This window comes from Callithrix jacchus, chromosome 2, assembly GCF_049354715.1.
Source record: "Callithrix jacchus isolate 240 chromosome 2, calJac240_pri, whole genome shotgun sequence".
In the NCBI taxonomy this organism is placed as follows: domain Eukaryota; kingdom Metazoa; phylum Chordata; class Mammalia; order Primates; family Cebidae; genus Callithrix; species Callithrix jacchus.
In genome coordinates, this window is record NC_133503.1 from 166,177,401 (window position 1) to 166,195,710 (window position 18,310).

The 18,310-nt window shown below is 40.1% G+C and overlaps 1 protein-coding gene across 11 annotated transcripts in view; it reads left to right on the forward strand.

Annotated features, from left to right (window-relative positions):
- DAB2 (DAB adaptor protein 2) overlaps window positions 1-17,458 on the forward strand; it is a 96,400-nt gene extending 78,942 nt beyond the window's left edge. For 6 of the 11 annotated variants that reach the window (XM_078365545.1, XM_078365546.1, XM_078365544.1 and 3 more), the window contains 8 exons: window positions 75-128; window positions 567-629; window positions 5,970-6,614; window positions 7,615-7,777; window positions 11,987-12,619; window positions 13,149-13,258; window positions 14,155-14,225; window positions 15,769-17,458. In XM_078365545.1, coding sequence (XP_078221671.1) covers window positions 75-128; window positions 567-629; window positions 5,970-6,614; window positions 7,615-7,777; window positions 11,987-12,619; window positions 13,149-13,258; window positions 14,155-14,220 — 1,734 coding nt within the window. In that variant the 3' untranslated portion in view covers window positions 14,221-14,225; window positions 15,769-17,458. The remainder of the gene's footprint in view (window positions 1-74; window positions 129-566; window positions 630-5,969; window positions 6,615-7,614; window positions 7,778-11,986; window positions 12,620-13,148; window positions 13,259-14,154; window positions 14,226-15,768) is intronic. The other 5 variants (XM_078365547.1, XM_035291641.3, XM_008992133.5 and 2 more) reach the window with 2 other exon arrangements.
- Window positions 17,459-18,310: the final 852 nt, after the last annotated feature.

Below are 18,310 nucleotides of genomic sequence, written 5' to 3' on the forward strand. Positions count from 1 at the left end.
AAGCTAATACAGTGAACGCATACATTTTACAGAGAAAACTCAACTAAATCCTTAAATATTTGCTGTCTTTTCAGAATGGGAATGAGACCCTAATGATTCTAGATGACCAAACTAACAAAATGAAATTGGTATGTATTAATATGTGATGTTTGACAGTTCTTACTTATCTGAACATGGGTTCTCCTCCTGTAGATGTTGCTGATACCAAATCTGTATTGAATCTGTATGAAAATCCAATTGCGATAACTATTTTTCAAAATGTTAGTGTAACATCTATGTCAACATACAAAAGTAATCAAAAAAAAATAGAAAAGTAACATTTTTAGTAGCCACACCTGAATCTAAGCTAATACTTTTTAAGAGTGTGGACAAGATAGATTTGCTTGGGGAAATCTACATGACTACACTTCCTGACCTAAATAGCTTAATATCAAATCTATTAGTTAAATGGAAATTAAATTGTGACAACTACTTTCCTAAACTTTAGGGAACAAATGATCACAACAGTATACAAAGTAACCGTTTTTAGTAGACACATCTAAATCTAATCCAAATACTTTTTTAAGGGTGTTGACCAGATGGATTTGTTTGGGGACATGTCCACACCTCCTGACCTAAATAGCCCAACAGTAAGTGTTCATTTTTAAATTTGCAATGTAATAGAAATGACATCTGTAACTCAAATTGGCAATAACCAGAAATGTTAAGCGTCTCATTGAAATTTGGAAGGTGACTGTTGGTTTTTGGAAATGAACTGTCAATGGCTTTTAGAATAAATGTGAATGTTAAGTCACCAATGGGAACCTTCCACACTAATTCAGTTGTATTAATATTGCTTATAGGTTAAATCTGAGCAATAGGTCAGCAATGTAGTCCTTGGTATCACTGAGGAATGGAAGGAGGAGCTGAATGATAGTCCTTGCGTAAAGCCTACTTGAAGAAAGTATGATTGTTAGATGTTTAATAATAAAGCCTCCTCGCCTCTTAATTTTTTTTTTTTTTTTTTGGCGTTCTGTCTGTTGCAATTTAGCATCATAAATTTAGTGTGAAGTACGATTTAAAACAAACAAGAGGCTCAGCTATATTCCACCAAAGCTTGTCCTTATTAGAAAACTGCCCATTTTTATAGGGTTTTATACCAGAAGTCTGCTCAATAATGAATGATCTGTAACAACCATGTAAGAGTAGAACAATATTTTTCTTTATAAGTTTAAAAGAAAATAGTGGTTCAGGAAAAAAAAGACAAAAAAACAGGAAAGAGGTCCAGATTCAAGGCTTAAGCTCGTCTTCAGTTTTTCCAAAAACAGTGTCGAATAAAAATGTCCATGACATTTTGAATGACTTCTTGCAACTTCATTTATTTATGTAACAGTTTCCCAAGCACCTGCTATTTGCAAGGCATAGCAGTAAGATACATAATATCAACGACATCATGGAATTTACTCCCTGACAGGGAGACCAACATTAAAACTAATAACATCATCAGTAATTGATGCTACTTACAGGGTATTTATCTACTTCAGAGATTCAGATAATGCTTCTGAGGAAGTGAGTTTCTAGATTTGAACATAAAAGATGAGAAGGCAATAAACAGACAAAAAGAATTAGTCTAGAATAATGGGGGAAATGTCTAGTTAGGACTCTCTTGTATCAGGAAATTATCATGGAAGCCTACGTGACCAAAGTCACAGGAGTTCAAGCAACAGGTCAAAAATTGGGTAAAATTCTCATTTCCCAGAGTTCTGCAGAAAATTCAAGGCCTGTGAATCCTTACTGCATAAAACTTTCAGGTCAAATGTGATGGAGAGGAACAGGGGCATCATGCATTCTTCTCTCACCCTAACCATATGAGTCTGACAATGCATGGGTAGCATTCTAAATGCCTGTAAGAGAGAAGCCTGTGTAATATTCATTTTAGCAGTGAGCTCTAAGTCACTTGCCTATAGAACCTTTCATTCTTCATGATGTTTGTTATAGTTCTGAGGATAGACTTAAAAATACTAGATTAGATTATCCTGGCAGGTCCATCCTAACTCTGAGAGCCTTTTGATTTGTAGTCAACTTTGCCCTCTCCTCCATTAGTGATGCCTTCTCCAAGCTACATGAGTATCTGAACACCCTACATCCCAAGTATGACTGACATTCAAACAAGTAATATTCAAAGAGAGCAAAGCACTCAAGATATGAAGTGGAATTCCAGTGGAATAGGCAAGGAAGTACTGCTTGTATAATCTACTTCTGTAGTTTTCTAGAATGTTCTAAAAAAGGAAATGAAAAATAACATGGGTAATCTTCAATCTCATTTTTATTAGACTATGCAGCCTAAGAACTTTTTATTTATAGGATTCAAGTTTTAGTTAAACTAACAATAACATAATAAATACCATAAAATAGTCATCTCTGACCAAAAGAAGGCCAACAGATCTATTTATGTGCTGGTTATACTGTGACAACATGTTCTTATCTATTGACTCCATATTCATAGGTCAAAAATATATTTATCTCAACTTGATAAAGCCAGCATGTTTAAAAATATTCAACTCCTACAATAATTGCTCTGAAATATGTGAAGAGAGAAAGACATGTAAATGACCTAGACTTTATATTGGTCCTAGATGGTTGTGACTCCCCTCAAATTTACACAGAGGGCTGGGCACGGTGGCTCACACCTGTAATCCCAGCACTTTGGGAGGCCGAGGCGGGTGGATCACGAGGTCAAGAGATCAAGACCATCCTGGTCAACATGGTGAAACCCGTCTCTACTAAAAATACAAAAAATTAGCTGGGCACGGTGGCGCGTGCCTATAGTCCCAGCTACTCGGGAGGCTGAGGCAGGAGAACTGCCTGAACCCAGGAGGCGGAGGTTGCGGTGAGCCGAGATCGCGCCATTGCACTCCAGCCTGGGTAACAAGAGCGAAACTCCGTCTCAAAAAAAAAAAAAACATTTACACAGAAAAGTTTTATGAATTTTAAATAATGCTCACTTTGGGAACTGTGTGGCATCCCCTAGAACAGAATTTTCACTGGCAAGCCCCTTGAGCATTATCCTTCCTTACTGCATCTAAATAAAAAATAGAAAAAGAAAAACATGAAAACCCATGTTCAGTAACTTTAACAACTTTAACCACCTGAAAGCACAGTTACTATGGGAAGAATATAAGACCTGATCTATGGTCAAGGAGATTAAATCTGGTACACCGGGTGGGATCAGGATACAAAGCACAAGTGCCACTTATGCCCTTGTATACATGCCATATGATAATATGGGTGGGCACAGGGAAAGTGGAGACAGAAAAATCAATGCGAAAAGCATTATAAAGAATCTGAATTTGAGTTGGGTCTTTGAAGTGTGTAGGAAAATAGATAGTAGTTGGGCTAGAAACAACGTGGGTCCTATTGTGGATCATTTGAAAATTTGGCCTTAAGGAAGGTTATTTTAATGTAGGGAGCAGCAGGAAGCCACTTAAGGCTTTGAGTAGGGAAGTCCTCAGCCTGGCAAACTGGAATGGTTAGGTGAGATTAGGCACCCAGAGAAGAGCTAGGCTATGGAACTCAGGATTTATGTCTACCTCCTGGAGCTCCCTACAAGCAGGTTCTGTAACTCACTGCTGTGTCTCCAGTGCCTGCGGCTCGCGTGCTCGAACAGTGGCCAACTGGATGCAGTATTGACAGTCCAACAAAGAATGAATGAGGCTCTGATCGAGGGGGTGGACGAGGATTCTTAGGGCTTTCAGTTGTAGTCTGTGAACTACACGTTTCATCTTGGATTAATAACAAACCCAGCCTGAGGAGAGCCTTATACATTTTACTTATAGGGTGCCTATTCAGAAGTCTAACATTGTGGCTCCTGTTTGGTGTCCTAAGAACTTCTTCTGAAGTGTTTGAAAAGGAGAACTCTACCAGCTGTGAACACTCAACTGTTCTAACCCAGAGGTGGCTCATAACTAATCAATATTGAAATCACAAGCTTTTATAACACATTTTATCCTACCTTTTGATTGTATAACGATCCCAACATTAAGAGCTCTTTCAATCCATTTCTCTGATTAAAAAATTTTAAATTATTAGCTCTTTCTTGTGACAAATTCTTCTTCTTATAAAGAGAAAACCTGTCTTTGGCTTATGAAAACTGTGTTTTTATGTCTCACAGTAAAGGAAGCCAAAAGATAGAACACCATTTAGGTCTGATTTTGCTGTCTCTTTTGTGGCCATGAAATAGGACTTAACCTTTCTAAAAATTTGTTTTTTTTTTTTTCCATTAAAAGCCAAGGAGGTCTACTTGAGCCCTTTTGTATTTGCTAGTTTGCAAATTTTATATTCTCTTGAAGTCCCCCCCACAACAATGATCAAAATATTTAGTATTCTGCCCAGGGTAATGCAAGATAACTACTATAACTTCCACTCAATGAGGTTTTTTGTTTTTTTAATCATATATATATTTTTCTGGCCAGAATAGTTAAGTATTTAATGGCTCAAAGTCAAGCAGAAGGAAGTGATATCAGTATGAAAATTCTATCCTAGGGTGGGTTATAATTCTTTTACTGGAATAAAGACATGTCGGATTCATCAAATGTACTGCTTTTCAGCTGAGAATTTTTTCATCAAACAGTTGAAAATCCTAAAAATTAACACACCAGAGCAATGATAGAGAGGGACTAGGATTAGTAGAGCTATGTATATTATATGTCTTTCAAATGAACTCTTAAAGCCATGTCTCTACCTTGTACAATAGTCCCCCTTTATCTGCAATTTCACTTTCTGAAAATAAGTCCGCGGTCAACCTTGGTCTGAAAATAAGTGAGTACAGTACAATATGATATTCTGAGAGAAGAGAGACAGAGCACATTCACAAAGCTTTTATTACAGCATGTTGTTAGAACTGCTCTATTTTATTATTAGTTACTATTGCTAATCTCTTATTGTGCCTAACTGATAAATTAAACTCTATCATGTGTATGTATAGGAAAAAAATACTGTATGTAGGTTTTGGCACTATGTGCAGTTTCAGACATCCACTGTGGGCCACATATTCCCTGAGGATAAGGAGGGACTACTGTGTATAAATTAAAGACCAGTCGCTGGTTGACTTCAACCACTAAGTAGATGAAATTACCACCACAACATAGGAACTCTAAGGAATGTTATGAAAAGATGTACAAATAGGAGATCTTAATGTGTGATCAATTAAATTAGATCAGTATTGAGTGTCTCTTTCAGAGGACATAGACAAAAAGGGTAAGGCCAGGGGAGAGACTGGGATGAGGAGGGTGAGATCCTGCTTGTCTATCAGCTTCAGCAAGAGCCTTAAATATTTAGAGGTATACCTGAAGTCTGTGATATAAAGGAAAGGCCTCTCTCCCACCTCTAGAGGAAAGAACTGGACTGGTATTAGAGAAATGCATTTGACCTTTAATTCATCACAACCAGAACTACAAAATATGAATGTATTAGTCAATGAATTTTCTAATTCAGAGAGATGATCCTCCCTGACTCTGGGGATACAATAGAGGGGACTGTATATGCATCAGGTAGGAAGCTGAGCGAGGCTTCTGAAATCACTTACTTTCAAGTTCAACATACTTTGATAATCATTTAGAGTGATTCACAATCAATTCCCTTTAAGACTTTCAAAGTCACAAATTGAAACAGTGCTCATAATGAATTCCACCAGTCTGTATGTAACCAGGGTGAGCAGAGACATGAAGTAAGCAACAGTAAGATTTCATTTAATGATGTCGAGACTTAAATAAAATTGCATGATACTGGGGAGGGATAGAGAGGACCTAGTCTAGACGTAGGGAGTAATGGACTTGGGGGGTGATGGAAGGAGGTAATGATCAACTGGTATATCAAGACCAAGTTGAAATGGAAATTCTGATAATCCTAGTCATCTTATGTAATTTTCTCATTTGAAGTCACAACATGGACTAACACTTTCTTTTTTTTTTTTTTCTTTCCAAATGTGATAGGAAAGCAAAGATATCCTGTTAGTGGATCTAAACTCTGAAATCGACACCAATCAGAATTCTTTACGAGAAAATCCATTCTTAACAAATGGCATCACCTCCTGCTCTCTTCCTCGACCAAAGCCTCAGGCATCCTTCTTGCCTGAAAATACTTTTTCTGCCAATCTCAACTTCTTTCCCACCCCTAATCCTGATCCTTTCCGTGACGATCCTTTCACACAGCCAGAACAATCGACACCTTCTTCGTTTGATTCTCTCAAATCTCCAGATCAGAAGAAAGAGAATTCGAGTAGCTCGTCTACTCCACTGAGTAATGGGCCCCTGAATGGTGATGTTGACTACTTTGGTCAGCAATTTGACCAGATCTCTAACCGGACTGGCAAACAGGAAGCTCAGGCAGGCCCGTGGCCCTTTTCGAGTTCGCAAACCCAGCCAGCAGTGAGAACTCAAAATGGGGTATCTGAAAGAGAACACCCTGTCAAATCCTCCCCAAACCCTTTTGTGGGAAGCCCTCCCAAAGGACTATCTGTACAGAATGGCATAAAGCAGGACTTGGAAAGCTCTGTCCAGTCCTCACCACATGACTCCATAGCCATTATCCCACCTCCACAAAGTACCAAACCAGGAAGAGGCAGAAGGACTGCTAAGGTGAATTGTCTTCTCCACATATCCATTAGCAGAGTGCATGTTCGGTACCAAAGGGTGGTGTGATGCAAACTCTCTTTCCTGCTGCTCTCGTAGTTTCCTGTGTGGCTGTGAAATAGAAGGTGGGATAAGGCACTTTGCTTCTCCAGGAGTACTTTCCTCTAACTGCCACTGTTTTTAAGCATCTCAGCAGTGTTTGTCACACCCTGCTTTCTGTTTGCATGTCTTGTCACTTACGATTAAACTAAACGGAAGTTTTTCCATTTTTAATGCTGCTATGCTTCTGTACCTCTGGTAAGTTGATCATCATGTTCTGGGATGGGAGGGCAAGAGTTCTTGTGATTCCCTTTGCACTTCCCCGACACTAACACACGCCCTGCACACCCATCGTATTGCATTAATGTCCATGGTGGTGGTGTAAAACTCTTGAGCTTATCTCCTCTTTTAATACTGACTAAATAATACATAAGCTTAGAAAAAGCCTATGTATTTACTATTACCACTGTGATCTCAGCTTTATTTAAGAGCAATTTAAAATGCAGTTCTCATAGGTGTCTTTTTAAACCTCTCCTAGGAATGTATAGGCATGCCTGGATTAAGACTGTATGATCTCTATGTAGATTGACTTAAAATCCAATGGAATGATCAAAAATATTTAGGATGCTTATTTATAGTTGCCCCTTTTACACACTTGCTTCCCCAACTTCAAGCTTTTAGCTGATGAGACCAGACCAATGTGAGTGTGTAAATGAGTATAATAGATTTTACATTGCAAGCCCTAGGTAGTATGAGACATTAAGACTCAGTAGTCTGTCCATTGTAGGAATCTGTGTCTTTTTTGGGGGGACTGTTTTTCTGTAGTAGTTGATGTTGTTTATCCATCAAGAAAAAAGTTTTCCTTTTTGTGGCTCTCAAATTTGGGGTATAGAGTAGGAGACAAAGTGAAGCTGCATTTCACGGTTAGTGAGTAACTAAGCCTTCTCCCTCCCCCCCGTCCTGTCAGTCTTCAGCCAATGACTTGCTTGCATCAGACATCTTTGCTCCTCCCATCTCAGAACCTTCAGGCCAAGCATCACCCACAGGACAATCTGCAGCCCTGCAGCCCAACCCTCTGGATCTCTTCAAAACAAGTGCTCCTGCCCCAGTGGGGCCCCTGGCGGGTCTAGGTAGGTGCCTAGAAATAAAGTTAAGTATAACTCTTTGCTTTCGCTCATAAAATGATGATGCATTGGAAGACATTCCATACTCCTAGAGGATTCTACAGACATAAGATCTGAGCATCCCAGGGAGCCCATCTCCCACTTTTACTTCTATATAGCCCCACCTCCATTTGATATTCTTGATTCGTAACTGACATTTGGCTCCTTGAGGTGGCATGAGACAAGAAATTCATTTTCAATATTGCACTTACTTGAACCAACTGGTCATGGTTTCCTAAAAGACAATTGTAGGGGATTCTAAACTCAGATCAGCTTCAGTAGCAAAAAGGGGTTCACATGAGAGAGGTTTGTCTGTCATCTGTAGCAACATGCATGTCTTCCATATCTTTTGCCATAATAGAGAGAAGGCCTATGCTCTTCCAACACATAGCCTTCTTGGAGGAATGTATGCCCAAAAGGATATAAGTTCAGTCTGAAGCTAGAAGAAGTCATAGAGTGAAAGTTGTAGGTTCTGGGCCCAGTTGTTCCTAGGTGTATGGTAAGGGTGGGTCAGGCACACATCCTGATGAGTCTCTGAATGCTTCTGCCATAGCAGTTCCTTGCCAACATTTTGGCTAGCTTGAGTGTTATACTGAAGCTAGAGCATAAGTCCTAGAAAGCCAAAGTTGAAAAAAGCAGAGAAATAAGTGAAGAGATGGAATTTTATGACACCTAGGATGCGTTGATGCTCTTAATTCCTAAATGTGTCACTAGCTTGTGTGAGCGGCTGATCACTCTGTGGCAGGACAGTGGGGAAGTCCACTCAACTAAGGGCTGGACTTGCTATTCTTCATCCACAGCCTACAGTTCTTTTCAGGCGCCATCGTACAGTTTTCAGAAACCCCAACAATAGTTTTGCTGTCCTGCTGTGGACTCTTTATGTTTCTGCTCTTGGCACCTCTACAAACTCCAAATGGACTATGGCTTGGGAGGTGGAGGACTATAGATGAAGAAAAACTGTCCCCTTTTTTGGTAAAATTTGACCAGGGATCCTGGCTTTCTCTGCCTTCTGAAGTCAGTCATCACAACCCTAGTTTTGTTTTGTTTTGTTTTTTTCCTCTCTCTATTGTTTTCCTACAAAGGAAAATATTTTGGTTCTTTTACAAGAAAACTGTATAATCATATCTAGAATAGGGTGGCCAGAGGTGGATTGTTACTCAACTGCTGAGTGGCTGAAATTTCTGAGGATATGAAAAGCCAGCTTGTCCCAGGTCTCTGCTCGCATTTACCCCATCAAGTGGCTCTCTCTAAAGATTTGATGTTTCTGGGGGGGGGCCTCCCCCTTTCTGTGTTGCTCTTTTCCCTGCACCCCCAAGTGGAGCTGGTTGGTACCCTTTCCTCGCAGAAGACCAGAATACTTGCAATGCAATGTCAGCAGCAAGATTGCATCACAGAGCTTTGTATCTAATATCAATGCCCTTAAGAATTTTTGTAGCCAATATTTAACAAGTCAGCCTGAAAATACAGCTGGACCCTATAACTGTTTATTTATTCAGACGAAGTGAAGCTTTTTGGCTAGGTGCCCCTGTTGAGGCCTTGGGGTATACAAGTGCAGAATACTGATGACTGTTCCAAGTTTGGACATGGGACTCAAACTGAGCTCTACAGTATAGTCCCTGTCCACTAGCAGGGACCCTCAGCCAAACCGTGGAAGGTTGTAGGTCTGGCTTCCGCTAGACCCAGCTGGGGGACTGTCTCCCCTGGAGAACTGGGGGGCGGGGAGAGGATATTGTAGAAAGCTAAGCCCTCAGCTTCAACTTGCTACCCTGTATTTTAATCTAGCTTCAGAAGGTCATAAAATTAATGTTCTATACACATGTCCTCTTTTTCCTTAGTCCTTGCCTCTACTTTGTCCAGCTGGGCCTTGAATGTATTGAAACACAATGTGTGGAATTTGGTGGGTAGGAATGAAGACTGGTATAAGTGTACACTGGGAAGGCCTTGAATTCCTGGCAAATGTAATATTTTTCGCTTTTTTTTTTTTTTTTTGAGACAGTCTCACTCTGTCACCCAGGGTGGAGTACAGCAGTGCTGTCTCAGCTCCCTGCAACCTCTGCCTTCCAGGTTTAAGCCATTCTTGTGCCTCAGCCTCTCTAGTAGCTGGGATTACAGGTGTGTACCACCACACTCAGCTAATTTATATATTTTTAGTAGAGACAGAGTTTCACCATTTTGGTCGGGTTGGTTTTGAACTTCTGGCCTCAAATAATCTTTCCACCATGGCCTCCCAAAGTGCTGGCATTACAGGTGTAAGCCACTGCGCCCAGCCCTAATATTTTTCTCTTTTACAAATACCATTCTCACTAATGTGGTATTTTCCTAAGTGAAGACAAATTGTTTGACATGAAAGATAACAAAATTCTACCCTCCATTTTGTTCATGTAACTGGTGGAAGTTATTAGTGAATGATCTGGTTTCTGTTAATACAATTTAATTGAACCTGTTTTAAAATGCGAGCAATGACTTTGTTCAAACTAAACCCATTTTTGGAGCCTGTATTGCAGAACATAAGAGAAGTTTTCTCTTGATTTGTCATGAAAGGAGTATATTCTTCAGTGAAAATTAAGTCTAATTTCTGTATCTATGAAATAAGTATTTGAATTAACGTAGCATTTGAAAATAAAAATTGCCCCGTGCCTTGCTGCCAAGGAAGCAGAACAGGAGAATGGGGTGCTGGATGCAGAGCCAGCGTGGGCCTGATTTTCAGTCTCTACCATCCCAGACAGTGACCTTCACAATTTTAATTAATAGTCTGCACCCAGTTTCCTCACCTCCAAAATGAGCATGCTGATGAAGTGGAATGGCCTGTTCTGAAACCCACCACTCTCTGTGAGTACACCATGGGTGCCCATGGCCAGATGCCCAGCGTGCATGGTGAGGATGGAGTCAGGTAATACCAGTGTTCCAGACTAAGAAGCTCGAAGATACAGTCTCGTGCTCCATCACTCCTAAACACCATTTTCACAGTCTTCCCTCTTGGAAACATAAACATCCCTAACCCGAGTCTAAAGAAAATTTTCAGAACTAAAGAATGCTGTCCACAAAGCTCTAAGTAAGTAGGTTTCAAGAGCAAAGCATCACCCATTAATAGATACGAGGCTGAATTTGGGTGTCCTTGTTAGTGGTGACAGTGTCGCTGAATCATTAATGCACTTGGAAAGAGGCAGGAAAGATAGTGCCCTGCATATTAGAGTAAGACGCAGGGAGCGAGCCCCTCAAGAATCAGAGGTCATCATTGGACAGACCTGGATTGTTGTGATTTAACGAATTCCTAATAACATAGCAAGGCCACGAGAGATGGAGCCAGTCACGACAAAGATCAGATGCCCCAACGCAGGCCATTAGTTACCTTGAAAGATTTTTGTTTCCATTGTCCTATCCCCCTCCCTTCCCCTTTTAAATCCTCTGTTCTAACTCCTGGCAAGGCTTAGTAAGTGGCACGTGGCAGGAAGCACTTCTATGTGAAACAGTCCTCCCAGGATAACATCCTTTCCTCCATTTTTATATATAAAAGTCTAAAGCTATCTTAGTATTGGCCAAACTTTATCTTCCCTTTACGCAGCTGTGTCAGCCTTGGCAGCATTAAAAAGTGAAGGAACTGAAATGGTTTCTTCAGGATGCAAGCATGTTGAGGCCTTGTGCACATGTGTGATCACTGGTTTCCATAAGACTCCAGACATGAGCGAGTTGCCAAATGAAAAGATCACATCCATGACTCAGAGAGTCCAGTGGATTATCTTAATTAACTACATCATAATCAGCATGGTTTGTGCATATAAATATATTCACTTAACAAATAATCTCCTACTATTGACAGGCTCTGTTCTAGTTTGAAATGTATCAGACAACTAATGCCTATATGATAAGGGCTTATTTTTTTGATGAGTAGGTACTTATAGACTGTATTACCCTTCTAATGAGGAAAGCTCAAAAGGCATGGTAGGAAGAACATGAGCCTCAGAATGCAACCAGCATATGAATGCTCACCTTACATTGTTAGCTAGCCAACTTTTACAGCGATTAATCTCTCGGAACCTTTAGTCTTCCCATGTCAGCCGCAGGGCTTGATGGAAGTTTTAGCTGCGTAGAAGCTTTCCAGAGAGTTGTGCTTTCTGAAATTCAAGAATCTTCTTCAAGCTTGTCTCCTGATAAGTACTTTTCTTCCTCTTTCTTCAGGTGGTGTAGCTGTCACACTCCCTCAGGCGGGACCATGGAACACAACATCTTTGGTCTTCAATCAGTCCCCTTCAATGGTTCCGGGAGCCATGATGGGTGGTCAACCTGCAGGTTTTGGTCAGCCCGTCATTTTTGGTACAAGTCCAGCTGTCCCAGGTTGGAACCAGCCTTCATCCTTTGCAGCCTCAACTGCTTCTCCAGTACCTGTTGTCTGGGGCCCTTCTGCATCTGTGACACCCAATGCTTGGTCAGCAACAAGCTCTTTGGGGAATCCTTTTCAGAGCAATATTTTTCCAGCTCCTGCTGTGTCTACTCAGTCCCCGTCCATGCTGTCCTCTCTCCTGGTCACTCCTCCGCAGCCACCTCCCAGAGCTGGCCCTCCCAAGGACATCTCCAGTGATGCCTTCACTGCCTTAGACCCACTTGGGGATAAAGAGATCAAGGATGTGAAAGAAATGTTTAAGGACTTCCAACTGCGGCAGCCACCTACTGTGCCTGCACGGAAGGGAGAGCAGACTTCTTCTGGGACTTCAAGTGCCTTTTCCAGTTATTTCAACAGCAAGGTTGGCATTCCTCAGGAGAATGCAGACCATGATGACCTTGATGCCAATCAACTACTGAGTAAGATCAACGGTAAGCCACTCACCACTCTGCCTACTATTCCAACAACTATCTCCACTGCCACATGGACCTAAATGAATCCTCCAAATGAACCCTCTCCCACTCACCAAGAGCCTTGCTCTTGCTTCTTTTGGTAATCAAGGATTACGGAGACAACTTGACCATTTACCTTTTGGTGATGACTGTTTATCTTAGTTGTATCTGAGGACTGACCCAATGCTGCCCTCTAGTGATAATTCTTAAAAGGGCTGTCATGAGTTGAAATGTGATGACTGGAGGGCTGTGTAATAAGGCATCATCCATGTTCCATGACTTTAAGTGAGGTGATTCTGAGTCTCTTGCACTTCAGATAAATATGCATGGCTTTCTCTTCTGAGAAAGATGACAATTATTGGGATACCTAAACTTTGGTGTTGATTTTTGTTCCACTGATGTAAATTTCAAAAGTATGGAACTAAATTTCAAAGATAAGCTGACTTGGGGACTGGCTTATATTTGGGGAAAGCTTGTCTACTGATTGCCTGGATTTTTTGCCTTCTAGAACCACCAAAGCCAGTGCCCAGACAAGTTTCCCTGCCAGTTACCAAATCTGCTGACAATGCATTTGAGAACCCTTTCTCTAAAGATTCTTTTGGTTCGTCACAAGCCTCTGTAAGTATTAACTACTAGAAGCTGTTCTCCAAAGTGCAGGCCACATAGATCTCTGGCCTCCTGAGTTAACCTTGCTTTTATAATAGCATTTTTTTTTTTTTTTTTGAGACAGAGTCTTACTCTATCACCCAGGCTGGACTGCAGAGGTGCAATCTCAGTTCACTGCAACCTCCGCCTCCCCGGTTCAAGAGATTCTCCTGTGTCAGCCTCCCAAGTAGCTGGGACTATAGGCACATGCCACCACACCTGGCTAATTTTTTTATTTTTTGTAGAGATGGGGTCTTGCCATATTGGCCAGGCTGGTCTCAAACTCCTGACCTCAAGTGATCCATCTGCCTTGGCCTCCCTTAGTGCTGGGGCTACAGTCATGAGTGACCACACCTGGCTATAATAGCTTTTTGATGGTAAAGCGTGTTTGACTAAGATTTGTTACCAAGAACCTTCACAGTATAAACATTCATTTAAACTGAAGAAAGATTATTTGCACAAGAATGATTATCTTCTGATTTTGAGAAATAACATCACATAGAAAACATCTTTCATATCTCACTTAAACCAACCGGTGGAAGCATTTCGGGACAAAATTGAGCCAAAATACCATCTGGAAAGCCTTTCAAAAATTTACATTCTTAGTTTTTCAACAATAGTTCTGTAGCTTATAAAAATAATACTTCCCATTCGGGGGAGGCAAATGAAATTCATCTGAACCTTGATTTTCACATAAATAATATGCACTGCCCTCTGCAAGCAGATAGAAATAATCACTGTAAGCCCCATATAATGTCTGATTGGCCTATGACCTAAGTGATTTTTAAAAGAATTTTGAAAGTCTTCATTGTAAATTTTTTTTTATGACTGTAACTGTATTTATTGACTAGATGATTTTATCTTCTTAGATGGCTTCTCCTCAACCTGTCTCTTCTGAGATATATAGAGATCCATTTGGAAATCCTTTTGCCTAAATTCTGTAAGTAGAAGATTCTAATAAGGTTATCTCAGGGGTTTTTGTGAGAAAGGGTAACATGGAGTAGAGAGTGAACTTTTAATTTTAGAATTGGGAAAAGGTTAAATATCTATAATTTAGGAGTAATCAACATGGAAATCTATACTTAGATCATTCAATAATTACTAGGCTGGGCAGTTAAGAACACAATTCTTAAACACATCAAAAAATAGTAATATGCCCTTGGGGATGTGGATTTTTATCTTATTCCATGTTTTGGTTTTTCAGTTATGTGTGGGAAGTAAAACTCAAGACAACACATCACAGGTTTCTAACCTTTTACTTTCATAAGGAAGTAACTGCAAAACCACCTAGTAATAATTTGATTCTGAAGAGCTTCTGAAGCCACCATACAAGTCAGCAAAACAGATTATGATCACGACTCCTCTACCATTTATTACTTGTGAGCAATCTCAAAGTTAGTTTGGAAGAGTCTGATGGCAGTAAATCTAAAAGTTTTGACAACTGTTAAAGATCTCCTTCATACGCAGTAGGAGCTCAAAAATGAGTCCGAAGGTTGATTCTTCTGTCTCACGGACTTTATCCTAGATTAGTGATTAGATAGAATTACCTTCAATTGAAACCCTCGGAGGGCTCAGTGTAACTCTTTCTCAACGGCCGGTGATAGTAACTTTGTTCTGATCTTAAGAGACTGAGGCTCTCCCCATTTTAGAGAAGGTAGGGCAGCTGGTAGGGGTAGAACAATAGAAATAATGAGAAAAAAAAAGCCCAAACCCATTTTTTTCCAATCTTGTCTAATCCAAACAAGACTACTAACCTGTGATTTGGCCCATCTGAAATATAATAACTTTTAATAGACAAATATCTTAAATGTGGCAACAACAATAAGGTTGAGCTTATAGGCATTTAGATCATTCTCCCTCACTCCAGTTGTTCTCTGATGACTGTGTTTCCTATAGCACCTTCCCATAACCTGCCTCAGACAACTGGATATATCATTAAAAATTTGAATTCCTGGGTCCTACCACAGCCCTAAGGAATTTCTCTCTGGTGCCAAGGAAATGCTTCCTTTTAACAGGAGTGCAGGTGATTCTAAAGGTAATAAAGTAGTATAGTAGATAATTAAGAGCTAGAGGTCTTACTAGAGACTCATTCTCACCTTCCACTCAAGGTGAGATCTACCCAAACCAATAGAAGAAGTAAACTATACTGGGAGTCTAGATGGAGTGTGTGGCCTAAATTGAATGAACTAGACTTCTTTTCGGAGGCCCTTTCTTCTTTAGGTCATAAAGACAGGGTAGTTTAGGTCAACCTGCTACATCAATAGATTGGGTGAGGGGAACTCTCATGGAATGAAATACTTAACACTGAGCACTTGTGGTAATCACTTTATTAGATGTTCTGCATTTATCATCTGCATCAATCCTCACATTAGCCCTAGGAGATACGATTACTGACATCTTTAATAATGACTTGATATTTAACACACTGATATTCAGTTCAAAAATTCTAATCATGGGTTTCTTTCTTCTCCACACCTCTCTAGGAACTTGGTCTGCAGACCATCCAGAGGAATAAAAAGATTGGCCTTGGTAGTCAAAAACAAAGCTGACAGCCAGACACATCCCGATTTCTGCCCTTGTTCCAGCTTTGACATATTATCTGTTGCCTTATTTCTTGTTGCTTTTCACTTTCTGTCTAGGTTAAAGCTAAACTGAATCTATGGCTTTAAATAAATTAAGATCCTAAACTCTCCAGCTTAAGTGTAAATGAAGTACAGTAGTTTCCCTACTGAACCCTGACTGTTGTGTCCCTAGAACCTTCTAGAACACCTGTCTTCTACCCTCTGGTTGGGAGATGCAGCCACCAAATCCCTTCATATCACACTGTTTTGAATAAATTTTTAAATCCTTCTTGTTCAAAGTTGTTTGGGGGTTCTGTTTCAGAGCATAAAACCTAAAGGCTACAGTAGAACAAGGCATCTTCTTAAAAGAAGTCTTGCTTCAGACCATCAGTTACAGAGAATTTTAAAAGTAAAACTCCAAATTCTCCTTAGACATTTTGGAATCAAACACACTTAAGGACAATTTTAAAGAGATAGCTTCTCTTCTTTCTGAAGATCAGTTTTCCCCATGGCCAAGATCGTCCTTTCCTCCAGTCTCCTGCTAGCTATTGCAAATGAGGGAAGAGCATTATTCATCTCTTCCCTTATTTCTTTTCTGATTCTTTTTTCAGTCAGTTTTGCTCCTGGGTTCATGTAGCATTACCACCCTTTCACAAGCAGCAGACTCTCACAGGGCAAAAAAAAAAAAAAAATCTGGAGCCTCTCTTCATTCTCAATAATTGCTAGTCCCAGAAACTAGGATTGCAAATGGGCACAACCTATATCCTTCCTGTGGAAGAGAAGGCCATTCTATTGAGCTGAAGTTCCAGAAGAGCAGTCAATGTTCAAGAGAAATTGAACTCAACTCAGCAAGAAAGGACTCTATTTTGAAGAGCAACATATCACAAAGCTAAATGTGATTGTGTCAAACACCTTAGGTGCTTATTTGGGGTCGTGCTAGGCCTTTATCAAGTAACTGGAAAACTTTCTTGCAGCCACAATCTCATTGTTAGTAGGAAGATAAGTGGGGAGGAAAAAGCTGTAGAACAAGTGTTTGGGGTAACCATTGAAAATCTAATGTCTGCAATATTTTTCTCATAACGTGGCAGTGTTCCCAGTTCATTTTCAGTCCTGTTGTGAGCACGGTTCTAAAGGGTTTATTCTTGTCAAAATGAGTTTTGTTTTGTTTATGTTGGGTTTTTAATGTTGTCTCTTGACACTGAATGCTCAGGTTCTTGTGGAAGTTAATCAGCCACATCCAATGTTACCTTGAGGGGGAAGAAGAGGGTGATGCTCAGAAGCTAAACAAGACAGTGGCCACATGACCCTCTATTGATTAGCCCCAAGTAGAAAGTCCTGTGGTTTTATGATTAATGGTAATAGCTGATCATATATGGCATAATTTTCTCTCTGGCTTCCTACTCAGTCACTATAAACACAGACTTGAAATAGTACTTTAAATGTCCAAATAGCTAAATGTACTAAACTGGAGGTAACTATTTCTAGGTAGTTGAATTTTTGAAAGTCATGATCAGCCACACAACTGTTTTGTACATACTTATTTTCTCATGCACTTTTCTGTATGCAAATAAAGCTATAAATTTACTCATTTCAATAAACTGGAGTGGTAGAATATCATGTGGTACCATTGGTTTATTCTGCCTTCTTTTGAGTTGGCATTAGTGGCAAGTTATAAAACATACCAGTCTGAAGTGGAGCAAATGTTAGTTATAATACATTTCTGGATTGTTACAACAATGGAGAGAAAGTGGAAATCCATGAAATAGGACCATACCTTCTGATCTATTTCAGCACCTTCTTTTCTGTCAAACCCACACACACACTCCTTTCCTGGGAGTGTAAGGAAGACTAGTTGATAAGACTTGCACCAGAACAACCTCAGCTGACATCCACTATAAAGTCACTCATTCGTGTACTATTGGTTTTTGCCTCTTACCTTTGGCTGCCTCTTGTTTTTTATTCAGTCATTTTTGACCTCACCAAGACACAACTGTGTGTGGACTGCTCTAGGCTAGCACAGGTCCCTCTGGAGAGCTGTTGCATAAGGTGAAAGGGCTGATGAACAGATGTTTTTAGCATTAGGACGCTCTTAAACTCTCTCACCTAGTATAAAAGTTCAAGGTTCTCATTCATTTCAAGAAGACCTGCAACTACAAGAAAGAGAATCCCCAGGTGGGCCTTTTGCTTGGATATAGAAATCTTGGTGTTAAACCTAACTTCTCTAAGGAGTAAGACAACACTTTGGGGAAGGATTATCTATTGTTGTAGAATATTTTGGAATGTACCTACCTTATTATTTATTGCCTTACCTTTCCCCTTGACTGAAACATTTGGTCTCTTCTTAACAATAGTGAGGTGGAGTGTAAAGAAATAGACTCCACACAAAAGCAGGTTCCAGGAGAACTGAAAGTAAGCCTCAGATGAGCTGGAGAAGGCTGCTGATAAGAGCAAGGTGAACCAATAA